General features: G+C 44.7%; 1 protein-coding gene across 1 annotated transcript; it reads right to left on the bottom strand.

Moving 5' to 3' along the window:
• Positions 1-11,475: 11,475 nt before the first annotated feature.
• On the bottom strand, positions 11,476-12,066 carry LOC123750666 (skin secretory protein xP2-like). Its single transcript, XM_045732766.2, has one exon. The coding sequence runs from the start codon at positions 12,064-12,066 to the stop codon at positions 11,476-11,478; it is 591 nt and encodes a 196-aa protein (XP_045588722.2).
• Positions 12,067-13,977: the final 1,911 nt, after the last annotated feature.

A 13,977-nucleotide genomic window follows, 5' to 3' on the forward strand; every position in this document is an offset into this window, starting at 1 on the left:
GAACGTGTGCACTAAAATAGTTCTATTCCGTCTGAAAGATCGAAATATGCAATAAAAACAATATTTCCCTCGAAATAAATGTTTCTAATTTTATCGAGGTGCAAATGGTTGATAGAAAATGAAGTATATAAGATAAATATGCCATCAAATAAGGGTTTGCATCATATTTATTGTAAAATTAATGAATTAATAAATATTGACCTGAAAGTTCCTAAAAAGTGGGAAAACGGAAAAACATTGCTTAAATCGTCGATATTTGGTTTAAATCCCATTAAATAAATAAGGATGACAAACGTCATAATATTGCTAAATTTTTATTTTAGTTCAAATCAAAAATTTAAGAAAACTTGTATTACGGCCTGCTTGAACCAGTAACCAGGTTCTTTACGTAACGGGCCTCTTAGAGCCTCTTCTATGATCCCACTCCACACAAATAGTAAGTTCTAAGGAATTGGTTGTAGCAAGTTATAGTGCAAGGAATGAATGAGGTTTAATAATATGCAATTACACCTTCACCAGTATATTATCTATTGAAGAATAACTACACTTATGTATACATTGTCGCTTCAGAATTTTCACGATTACAGCGTTGGAAAGAGACAACTGTTGGTGAACTGTGTGTTTTTCGCAATTTGCATGTTGATGAAACATTGTGTGAAACACGTAATTTCAGATTATTGGAGTAAAGACAACGCTGTTCCAGCACCTTTGTTCGGGAAATATATGTCCCGAGACAGATTTCTGTTGATCCTACGGTGCATTCATTTTGCAAATAATGCAGACGAGACACAGGATGATAGTCTTTGGAGGGTGAGGCACGTGCTAAATGACCTGATTGGAAAGTACCGAGATTACTACGTACCAGCTCAGAAGCTGGTTATTGATGAATCACTTGTGCTTTTCAAAGGACGTGCTGCCTTCAAGCAGTATATTCCCTCAAAACGTCATCGATTTAGACTGAAATTCTTTTTGCTTTGTGACTGTGAATCAGGAATGGTGTTACACATGATACTTTTTCAGCCCCAAATGTAGATATTCCTGCTAATGACGAACATGGCTTCTCAGGTAGTGTGGTTAAGGCACTGCTTGCACCATATCTGAACAAGGGCCACATATTGTACACATAACTATTATACCAGGCCCTTGGTAACGAAATTCTTGCTTGATAATAAGACTGGAGTGTGTGGAACAGTGTAACGGTTCTATTATTACGTAAAGTATGGTGACAAATAAACACAGACACTAAGATACTATATATATATTTGGTCGAAGATACAGAAGTACACAGGTGATACTTTGGTGTGAGTTGAGCGCACTGAGCGTCGGTACAGTATCTCGCAAGTGTCTGCTCTAGACCACACTTGAAAGTAGACTCTCGTTAATGTTTGCTATTCTGCTGCTTATATGCCCGGGCAACGCCTCACCTCATTCATCTCCAAAGGTTGACAGGAATATTTAACAAAGCATTTGGAGCGAGTATATTATTGGGATAATCTACTCGCTACAGAACTTCCCCTCCCAGGGGATGAAAGGAAAAATACTTGATCAAGGAACTTAGCTGGTCGGTGAATTGTACGCCCTGCTCGTGTTACATAACCATCAAAGTTAACTTCCTCCTCTTCACTGATGTCATCTAACTGGGGTCGTAGGGTGGGAGGTCGCACAGGATCGTCCGTCGTCGTAGGATCAGGTTGTGGTGCGGCTGGTAACTGGAGTTGTAGGGTGGGAGGTCGTACAGGATCGTCCGTTGTCGTAGGTGGCGGTGCTGCTGGTAACTGTGGTCGAAAAGTGAACTGCGTAGTCGGCGGATGTGTCTCTGGATTTAGCAGTGACGCAGACGTTGAGACGAAGCCTGGAGCAGAGCAGAGAGCTGAGTGAGGCCGGAGTCGTGGAGCTCTATGTGGGAGAGCGTGGCGGCTCGATTGAGAATTGTGAGTGTCTGAACTCGGGGAGCGAGAGCGTGGCGGCTCGATGCGGTCGTAGTCTGCTGTCTGCTCTGTGTCGAAGCTGTAGCGTCTTGGGTTGATTAGGACTGTACACGCCGAGTACTACATTGTTGACTGTGGAAATTGTAGTCTGGTACCAAAAGATGTAGGCAGTGTGTGGACAAGCTCGGTGTAGCAGGAGAGAAGAATGTGCATAATTGTTGCGTCCTTGGGTCGCTGGTGGAGCATTTAGATCCGGGGCGGATGGGCTCGGGCACCAGGACATTAGGAGGTAATGTAGGCACGTAGTTAGGACAACGAGGTAATCACATCTAGAGCTGAATTGTCCTGAAGGCGAGGAAGTGTCGGAAACGCAAGCTGTAGGTCCTGTACTGCGCAAAGGGCTTGAGTCGGCCGAGTATCAAAATGCAGTGAACGTGTAGATGAATATGATGACAGAGCAGCTGTCGTGGGCGTAGGACAAGCAGTGCCCTGGCAGCGACGGAGAGTCGGCAGGACAAGCTGTAGATCCAATATGATGTAATCATTGATGAGACTGTCAGATGAGTGAGTAACGATCGTGGAGCAGCAAGCCGTAGTAGATGAAAATGCAGAGATGGACGCGATGAAAATCATAGCTGTGGCGAGGGTGTTGGAAGTGTTCCATCACAGCAAACAGTAGCAGTAGAGGTCCAGTGAGAGTCCATGTTGTAGTCCATCGTGGCTGGGTATCGTCGAAACTCTCTGGGGTCACCAATGTAACGGTTCTATTATTACGTAAAGTATGGTGACAAATAAACACAGACACTAAGATACTATATATATATTTGGTCGAAGATACAGAAGTACACAGGTGATACTTTGGTGTGAGTTGAGCGCACTGAGCGTCGGTACAGTATCTCGCAAGTGTCTGCTCTAGACCACACTTGAAAGTAGACTCTCGTTAATGTTTGCTATTCTGCTGCTTATATGCCCGGGCAACGCCTCACCTCATTCATCTCCAAAGGTTGACAGGAATATTTAACAAAGCATTTGGAGCGAGTATATTATTGGGATAATCTACTCGCTACAACAGTAAAGCCAAAACGAAAGGAAATGCCTGTGTTTGACACTGCTATGCAAGTAGGTGATTGCGAGGTAAGAAAAAGTGGTGCAATGCTTTCAGTGCGGTGGAAAGACAGACGTGAAGTGAACATGTTGACCACCATTCACCCTGGTACAATGGTGGACAGTGGCAAGGTGAACAAAACAACAAAGCAAATAATATATAAGCCAGATTGTGTGATGGACTACAACATCAACATGCGTTTAGTTGATAAATGTGACATGATGGTGGGTGCTGTAGAGTGTGTACGTAAAACAGTGAAGTGGATAAAGAAAATGATTTTCCACCTTATTGACGTAACAATGCTGAACAGTTACAACATGTTTCTTGTGAAGACAGATAGAAAACCATATTTCCGGTCGTTTAGTTTTCAAGTTGTGAAACAGTTGCTAGGTAAATTTAGCAAGGACACACCTGGCATACAAAGACCCATTCGAGACCCAATATTGAATATTCCCTGTGTGACGCAGGGCTACTGGAAGTGGCTGGGCCCTGGGGTTGGGGTATGGATTGAGGTTGGGTTGAGGTTGAGGTATGGTGTGGGTGACCTGGGGTTGGGGTATGGATTGAGGTTGGGAGTGGGGTTGGGGTTGAGGTATGGTGTGGGTGGTCTCGGGTTGGGGTATGGATTGAGGTTGGGGTTGGGGTTGAGGTATGGTGTGGGTGGACTGGGGTTGGGGTATGGATTGAGGTTGGGAGTGGGGTTGGGGTTGAGGTATGGTGTGTGTGGTCTCGGGTTGGGGTATGGATTGAGGTTGGGGTTAGGGTTGAGGTATGGTTTGGGTGGCCTGGGATTGGGGTATGGATTGAGGTTGGGGTTGGGGTTGAGGTATGGTGTAGGTTGTCTCGGGTTGGGGTATGAATTGAGGCTGGGGTTGAGGTATGGTGTGGGTGGCCTGGAGTTGGGGTTGAGGTATGGTGTGGGTGGCCTGAGGTTGGGGTTGAGGTACACCCCATACCCAAGAGTTTCCAATCTATTTGACCCAACAAATTTCTTAGGCTATTAAAATCAGCTTTTCAAAAATCTGGCACTATAACAGAATTTTCTCTTACACGTCTATTCCATTCTATGCTAAATCTGATTACTTTGTGATCACTGTTCCCTAGCTCACTCCCTATTTCGATGTCATTAATTTGTGTTTCCCTGTTAGTTAACACTAAATCTAAAATATTATTTTCCCGCGTTGGTTCCTTAATGTGTTGCGTAAGAAAGCAATCGTCAATTAATTCTAGAAAATCTTCTGCTTCACTATTCCCTGTTTTGTTCAACCAGTTTATTCCACTAAAATTAAAGTCACCCATGACATAAATACTGTTAGATCTAGATGCTCTAGATATTTCATTCCATAGATGCTTTGCTTCCATTCTGTCTAAATTTGGTGGCCTATATATAACTCCTATTATAATATTATTTGCTTTTTCGTTTAATTCTATCCAAATAGTTTCTGTGTGTGGCTCAGTTTTGATTCCCTCTTTGAGACTACATTTCAAATTGTCCCTAACATATATGGCTACTCCCCCTCCTCGTCTAATATATCTATCTGTGTGAAATAGTTTAAATCCATTTATCTGATATTCAGCTAATAGTTCTCTATTTTCTACGTTCATCCACGTTTCGGTAAGTGCAATAATATCTATATTTTCTGTGCAGACAAGAGCATTTAATTCATTAATTTTATTTCTTAGACTTCTACTGTTAGTGTAATATATCCTAAGTGAATTGTTATTTTGAGGCCCTTTTCTTTCCCTGATCATTTTGCCAATTCTTTTCTCCCACGAACACATACTTTTATTACCTCCTTCCTCCAAATCAGTTCCCATACCACTATCTACTAACAGTTTAAACCCAAACAAACACCTCTAACCACTGGTTCCAACGAGTTCGCAACAGCAACAACCCCAGCCCTCGATAGATGCACCCCATCACGAGCATACATTTCATTTCTTCCATAGAAGCGTTCCCAGTTGTCTATGAAAGATATTGCATTTGATTTGCAATATCTTTCCAGCCGGCAATTGACACCAAGTGCCCTCGACATCCATTCATTTCCCACTCCCTTTCTTGGAAGAATGCCACATATGATCGGGATTCCTCCCTTGCTCCTAACTAATTCAATGGCTGTCCTAAATCTCTGTATTAGTTCCTCACTCCAACTCGCCCAACATCATTAACCCCTGCACTAATACAAATAATGGGTTTGTTCACATTTCCCGTCATAATATCATTCATGTTTTCAACAATATCACCAATTCCAGCTCCCGGATAGCAAACCCTTAATCTGTTCCCCCTATCTCTGGCACAAAACGTTCTGTCTAAATACCTCACCTGGGAATCTCCCACAACCAAAATTCGCTTCGGTACCGCCCTAACGTTCTGGGCAGCCTGAGGGGCCTGCGCTCCGCCGTTCCTCGCTGATTTCCTCACTGCAGGCGCACTACAGCACTCGTCCTCCAACACGGCAAATGAATTTGACACGGCCTTGTCAAGGTCTTCTTAAGACCCCTGTCTTTCACTACTCTCCACGATGAGGTCTCGTCAACATTGGTCTCCTCCTTCGTTTCTTCTCGAAGTCTGCTAGATTAAGGACCTGCCCGAAACGCTGCGCCTACTAGTGGCTTTACAAGAATGTAAATACTATACTATCCAATGTATTCTCACAAACCCAATGTACCTTCTTGTATATATATAAATAAATAAATAAATAATAAATAAGTCTCAGCCGTCGTACCTCCTCCCACTGTCAACCATATTTATTAAATATGGTTGACAGTGGGTCACAAAGCTCCTCTTTGCATTCTTTAAGCACCCTGGCAAACACTTCATCCGGCCCTGGGGATTTGTTTGGTTTGAGTTTTACTATTTGTTTAAGAACATCCTCCCTGGTAACTGCTAAACTCGTTAACCTGTCCTCGTCCCCACCCACATAGACTTGTTCGGCTGAAGGCATATTGTTAAGTTCACAATATTGTCTGAAGGTAATATTGTTTGCCAGGGTGCTTAAAGAATGCAAAGAGGAGCTTTGTGACCCACTGTCAACCATATTTAATAAATCAATAGAGTCAGGCAGAGTGCCAGAGTTTTGGAAAGTTGCTAATGTGATACCAGTTTTTAAGAAAGGAGATAGATCACTTGCGTCTAACTATCGACCAATTAGCCTAACGTCTATTGTGGGAAAGTTACTCGAATCTATAATAGCAAATAAAATTCGTCTTCATCTAAAAAAAAAAAAATTAATAATTGAGTCACAACATGGTTTTATAAATGGCCGTTCATGTTTAACAAATTTGTTATCTTTTTATTCTAGCAATGTTGAGGCAGTTGATAGTGGTAAGGATTGCGATGTTGTGTACCTTGACTTTAGCAAAGCTTTGGATACAGTGCCACATGAAAGACTGATAAAAAAGATAGAGTCTCATGGTATTGGGGGTGCTATATTAAGCTGGATTAGGGCATGGCTATACCAAAGGAAACAGAGAGTTAGTATAAATGGAGTCAAGTCAGAGTGGGAAAATGTTGTAAGTGGGGTGCCTCAGGGCTCTGTCCAGGGACCGTTTATAATATATATAAATAATATATATAAATATTATATGTTTATAATATATATAAATGATTTAGATTCAGGTTTGAGTAGCAACATTTGCAAATTTGCCGATGATACGAAAATCGGTAAGGAAATTAATTCGGAGGAGGACTCACTATCACTTCAATTTGATCTACATAGGGTTTTGAAATGGTCGAAGGATTGGCAGATGCAGTTTAATGCTGATAAATGTAAAGTTCTGAGGTTAGGTAATGATGATAGGGTTACAAGATACGAGCTAGATGGTGTTGAGATTGCGAAGTCGAATTGCGAAAGGGATCTGGGAGTTATGATTAGTAAGAATTTAAAACAAAAGGATCAATGCATAAATGTTCGTAATAAGGCAAATCGGACACTTGGATTTATTAATCGCAGCGTTAGTAACAAGACACCTGGTGTGGTTCTCAAGCTATATCTTGCTCTAGTTAGGCCCCATTTAGATTATGCAGTTCAGTTTTGGTCGTCATATTATAGAATAGATATAAATTCACTTGAACGTCTCCAGCATAGGATGACTAAGTTAATTCCCCAAATTAGAAATCTTTCATATGAAGAAAGATTAACAAAGTTTAAGTTGCATTCACTGGAAAGGCTAAGAGTTAGGGGTGACATGATAGAGGTTTACAAGTGGGTGAATGGACATAACAAAGGGGATATTAATAGCGTATTAAAAGTATCAACACAAACAGAACACGAAACAATGGGTATAAATTGGATAAGTTTAGATTTAGGAAAGACTTGGGTAAATACTGGTTCAGTAACAGGGTTGTTGATTTGTGGAACCAATAGACAGTCAGGTGCAGTCACAGAGGACGTGACTGCACGTGTAGTCTCAAAGAGGGAATCAAAACTGAGCCACACACAGAAACTATTTGGATAGAATTATACGAAAAAGCAAATAATATTATAATAGGAGTTATATATAGGCCACCAAACTTAGACAGAATGGAAACAAAGCATCTATGGGATGAAATATCTAGGGCATCTAGATCTAACAGTATTTACGTCATGGGTGACTTTAATTTTAGTGGAATAAACTGGTTGAACAAAACAGGGAATAGTGAAGCAGAAGATTTTCTATAATTAATTGACGAATGCTTTCTTACGCAACACATTAAGGAACCAACACGGGAAAATAATATTTTAGATTTAATGTTAACTAACAAGGAAACACAAATTAATGACATCGAAATAGGGAGTGAGCTAGGGAACAGTGATCACAAAGAAATCAGATTTAGCATAGAATGGAATAGACCTGTAGGAGAAAATTCTGTTAAAGTGCCAGATTTTCGAAACGCTGATTTTAATAGCCTTAGAAATTTTTTGGGTCAAATTGATTGGAAAGTCTTGGGTATGGGGTGGGGGCCGGTCTTGGAGCGAGACATGAACCCAGCGATAGGTGACGTAAATGGGGATTTCGATGTGGATTCAATATATAACTTATTTAAGAATATTCTAAACAAAGCACAGGAACGTAGTATACCATACAAATTGAATAGATCGAATACCAATGACCCAAAGTGGATAACAAAGAATTTGAAGAACCTTATAGGTAAAAAGAGAGCTTGGTACAAAAGGATTAAAAATGGGGATGTCACTTTAGAACAGGAATTCGTACAACTGGTTAGAAATGTTAAAAAAGAGATAAGGAATGCAAAAAGAAACTGTGAAGTTCGCATAGCAGGGCAAGCAAAGACAAATCCTAAAGGGTTTTTTCAGTTATATCGTACTAAGACTAGGGAAAGGATAGGTCCATTAAAAACTGAGACAGGTCAAATAACAGATAGTGATGAAGAGATGAGTAGTATTTTTAATAAATATTTTGTATCTGTATTTACTAAAGAGGAACTTAACAACATGCCTTCAGCCGAACAAGTCTATGTGGGTGGGGACGAGGACAGGTTGACGAGTATAACAGTTACCAGGGAGGATGTTCTTAAACAAATAGTAAAACTCAAACCAAACAAATCCCCAGGGCCGGATGAAGTGTTTGCCAGGGTGCTTAAAGAATGCAAAGAGGAGCTTGTTGACCCACTGTCTACCATATTTAATAAATCAATAGATACAGGCAGAGTGCCAGAGTTTTGGAAAGTTGCTAATGTGATACCAGTTTTTAAGAAAGGAGATAGATCACTGGCGTCTAACTATCGACCAATTAGCCTAACGTCTATTGTGGGAAAGTTACTCGAGTCTATAATAGCAAATAAAATTCGTCTTCATCTTGAAAAACATAAATTAATAATTGAGTCGCAACGTGGTTTTATAAATGGCTGTTCATGTTTAACAAATTTGTTATCTTTTTATTCTAGCATTGTTGAGGCAGTTGATAGTGGTAAGGATTGGGATGTTGTGTACCTTGACTTTAGCAAAGCTTTTGATACAGTGCCACATGAAAGACTGATTAAAAAGTTAGAGTCTCATGGTATTGGGGGTGCTATATTAAGCTGGATTAGGACATGGCTATACCAAAGGAAACAGAGAGTTAGTATAAATGGAGTCAAGTCAGAGTGGGAAAATGTTGTAAGTGGGGTGCCTCAGGGCTCTGTCCTGGGACCTCTGTTGTTTATAATATATATAAATGATTTAGATTCAGGTTTGAGTAGCAACATTTGCAAATTTGCCGATGATAGGAAAATCGTTAGGGAAATTAATTCGGATGAGGACTCACTATCACTTCAAGTTGATCTAGATAGGGTTTTGAAATGGTCGAAGGATTGGCAGATGCAGTTTAATGCTGATAATGACAAGGATTCGAACCTGCGTCCGGGAGCAATTTGACTTCGTAATCTTAACACCATCTAGCACGTAACTTGTAACTTTATCATCATTACCTAGCCTCAGAACTTTACATTTATCAGCATTAAACTGCATCTGCCAATCTTTTGACCATTTCAAAACCCTATTTAGATCAACTTGAAGTGATAGTGAGTCTTCTTCCGTGTTAATTTCCCTACCAATTGTTTGGGAAAAAGCACAATGGACTACAAAAAATTGCTCGAGGCTCTTGATCGATCATTGCAAGATTTGTGTGAAAACATCAGACCATTTGGGATTGCATTAATATTGCTAGATGGAGATTTCAGGCAAACATTACCTGTAATTCTTCCATCGACACCAGTGGACGAAATAAATGTTTGCCTGAACTGCTCTACTTTATGGTGCCACGTAAAGATGTTAAAATTAACAAATAGACACTGCTGCTCAAGCTAGCGGTGATGTTTCTGTGGGGAAGAAAGCGTATTACCATAAGTTTGTGTCTAACTGACTAAAGTTGCGCTCGCATCAAGCAGGGTACTTAAAGCGCGCCCGGGGACTCAGCGACCTCTTGACCGCCTCCTCCCCAGACGACACACTACAAAACGCTCCACCGCCATCCTGCTACACGTGAACCACGACGCCCAGTACCACAGAAGCCTTCCACCGTCGCCTACAAGGGTGGTGTTACGGCCCTCTCGGGACGCAACGGGGTTCTTACTCTGATGTTGTTAGAGGAAGTTATATCCGACCCCAAGCCAGTAGTGGCTTTCAAGGGATGTGATCCGTGACGCAAGAAACTTAAAGGGGGAAGGGAAAGAAAGTTAAGAACTTAAGACTATAATTATTACCATCACCAAATAAATAAATATATAAAGGAGTGCACAGGGGGAGGGGTATTAACACTGTACAGGGGAAATACACAATTGTCTTCTGCTGAAGACTCTGGATCCAGACTCTCGGTGCTAAATCCTCGGTGCTTCTTCGTGGCCTCACAACGAATCCTCTAGGAAGCTGAGCCTACCCTGGCCACAGGTCAGCCAAAACACAGGTCCACTGAGGGCACCGCCGTGGAGGCCGTCAACCACATGTCCAGCTGGTCTGCTGGCAGGTTCCGGATCAGCAAGGCTGGTCAGGCCACTCCACGAACGATATAAGGGGAACGCCCTAGACAGGAGCCTCGTGTGACACCACAAATCACTCTCCTGTCCTCAATACCCCAGTGGATGATCGTCTCCAACAGTCGGTCCCGGGTAATCCTTTTACTGCCACTCCACTGGCAGGGTAACACACCACAGTGTTCTTCCGGGGGGACGACTTCACAACTGCTGCAGCAAAGTACAAGGTATGGAGACGGCTGCCTCGGGTAGACTGACTCAACTTCCATCACAGCAGTCCCAGGTCGACTCTGTAAGCAGACATGTCATCAATAACAGGGACACTAAAACACCTCACTTACTGGCTCAGACACAAACGCCCGACATATCCACTCCATAGATGGCGTTGTAGTCTGAGCACCACCTCACCAGAGGTCAGCGGCGGCGGTGTAGAGTGCTGAATGGGACTGGAAACTGGCCCTCGAGGCCAGTACACGCCGTCCTCACCAGGTGTCGTCGTCCGTTTGGAGGGGGTTTCGGGAGCTGACCCACAGATGGCGCGGTCGTCACTGCTCCGGGCTCGGACGTTGGATCCGGGTTCGTAACAGGTGGCCCTCACAGGACTCCTGTTTGAGTGAAGTCGTTGTTAGCCCATGGCGTTTCAGAGCATCCTGCTTATCGCAATTACCCTAAGGTACAGTCCTGGCCGTGTTTCCTCACCACGCTCAGCGTGGGGGGCGCCCTTGTTAGTTAGGGACGTCCCCAGTGATCGGCGTGTGCCCAGCGCCGTGCCCCTTGTCGTGTGTGTTGCGACGCTGTAGCTAGCTGCCTCTCAGGTTTACTTCCCCTCTCTAGGGAGCTAGCCGTGCGGGCTGTCCCTTCACGCCTCCGCGCCGTGCCTGGGCGTGCGTGTCGTGTCGCCCTTGCACTAGTGGGCGCCCGGGCCATGTGGCATGCACGTGCGGGCTCCTCTACGCACGTGGGCCGGGGTCGCCCACGCCTGCTGGTGTGGCCTATGTGGTCAGCCCTACTGGTTTCCTTGCCCTAGGGCAAGGAAAACCTCGCCCTAGGGCAAGGAAAACCGTGCACCTCCGGGCCCCTAGGGGCCCGGAGGTGCACGGCGTGCCCTGGTGCCCATGCTCGGGGTACGGCGTGGGCCACGTGGCCAGGCTCCTTACGGCTTTCTTCCCTCTGGGGTCTTGGCTCGCCTCGCGCCCGGGCTGAGGGCCGCGTGGTGTGGGCGGCGCCACATCTGGTGGTGTCGCCCGGGCGGCCAGGCTAGGCGTGGTCCCTGGGGCCACTGCTTCGCCCGTGGCCCTAGTGGGCGCCTGGGCCACGAGGCGTGCACGTGCGGGCTCTTTAACGCCCGGGCGTGCGGGCTCCTTGATGCCTGGGCGTGCGGTGCCCACGCCCGGTGGCGTGGCCCATGTGGCCAGTCCTCCTGGTTTACTTTCCCTACGGGCGTCCCTCGGGGCCTGGAGGTGAGCACGGCGTGGCCTAGTTTCCGCGCCCGGGGACCGATGTGGACGGCTCCTTTCGGCTCGCACGCCTCTGGGGGCTGCCCTAGGGGCCTTGCCTCGCCTCTCGCCCGGGCCGGGGGCCATGGGGTGTGGGCGTGCCGGGCTCTCGCCCGCGGGCCGGTGCCGCAAAAACGCTGGGGGTGTCGTCCCACGTAAACAGGCACTCTGTGGCCTTCTCACTCTGGTGGGTTTTGTCCCCAGGTGCTCTGGTTCTCTCACGCCCCTGTGGGCCTCCTGTGGCGGCGACCGGGTCTGGGGGCCACGTGGAGTGCACGTGCAGGGCTCCCCCTAAGTCCCGTCCTGGCTGCTGATGTTCCGGTGGATGTAGTTCCCGACGATGATCCAGTGGAGCATGCCCCTTCCCGCCCTCAGTGCCGTGCCGAGCGTGTGTGTCGTGCCATGCACGAGTGGGTCTCCCTTGCACGAGGGCAGGTGGCGCCACACCTGGTGGTGTTGCCGCGTGGCCAGGCTCAATTTATTTATTTCGGTATTCATTTATTTATTTATACATATACAAGAAGGTACTTTGGGATTGTGAGGATACTCAGCTTAGTAATAACATTCTTGTAAAGCCACTGGTACGCACAGTGCAGCTGGATCAGTGGCTAGCTTGCCCTAGGCGTGGCCTTGGGGGCTATGCTCGCCCCCTTGCCCTAGTGGGCGCTCGGGGGCGGGAGGCGCCACGCTCGTGGTGTCGCCCATCTGGCCGCCATTTCAGTTACTAAGATTCTTTACTTTAAGATTTCTTTATGCTTATATCCTACTTTAATAAGATCAAGACTTACTTCGGTTCCGAAGAATCGATTCGGAAGAATCCTATCAATTATACCTTTATTATTGTCTCACTATGATTATTATTCTTTATTATTATTACTCCCTATTATAATTATTATTAACCCAGCTGCCAGCCGTTGGTCCAGCAGCTGAAACTTCAGATACTAAGAATCTTTAATTAACAAACGAATAAGATTTCTCTATGCCTATATTATACTTTAATAAGAACATGAATTACTTCAGTTAAGAAGAGTCGATCCAGATGTATCCTATCAATTATTCCTCATTATTGTTATTCTTTATTGTTATTTCATTTTATTTCTGGGCCTCACAGCTGAATGGACAGCGCTTGGTGGTCGTAGTCCTAAGGGCCCGGGTTCGACTCCCGGCGGAGGCGGAAAAAATTGGGAAGTTTCTTTCATCTTTATTATAATTATTAACCCAGCTGTTGAAGTTCCGGCTGGCGAGGTCCCAGTCTCGGGACTGAGACTATCCAGCAGCTGATGTCCCCAGCTGCTGATGTTCCGGCTGACGAGGTCCCAGCCGAAGATCCAGCAGCTGACGCTCCAGTTAATAAGAATCTTTACTTTAAGAAAAGAACAGCTTTCTCCATACTTATATTATCTATAGTAAGCTCAACAATTACTTCAGTCCCGAAGATTCGATTCAGCCGAATCCTCTCAATTATTCTTTATTATTGTTATCCTTTAGTGTTATTATTCTTTATTATTATTCTTCATTATAATCGTTCTCCCCCTGTGCTTATTAATTATTGTATAAAGAACAATGGATGTACCACATTACTCGTTGTTATAACCTAACTGAGCAGTGCGCCAGTGCTGCGATGGATGCAACTAGGGAGAATGTGTCATGGAACATTGCTGACGGAGCCTAGTGCCAGTTACCCAATGCAATGTCGGGGTACACACAAAGGAGGTCTCAATTATTATTCAGTCATTATGTCTGGTTATGTCTATTCACGTTTCCCTGTTTATTATTACCCTCATATTCAATTATCCATACTGGTTATTATAATTTCGCTACCATTTGATTTGCCCGCCCACGGGCAGACCCAGCAGCTGTTCTTCCGGCTGATGTAGTCCTTGCCGATGATCCAGCAGCTAATGGCCCAGCTGCTCTCGGGCCAGGCTGCTGATGTCCCGGCTGACGTGGATATGCTGCCGATGACCCAGCAGCTGATGGGCCAGCTGGTGGTATGCC

Source organism: Procambarus clarkii, chromosome 27 (assembly GCF_040958095.1).
Source record: "Procambarus clarkii isolate CNS0578487 chromosome 27, FALCON_Pclarkii_2.0, whole genome shotgun sequence".
Classification (NCBI taxonomy): Eukaryota; Metazoa; Arthropoda; class Malacostraca; order Decapoda; family Cambaridae; genus Procambarus; species Procambarus clarkii.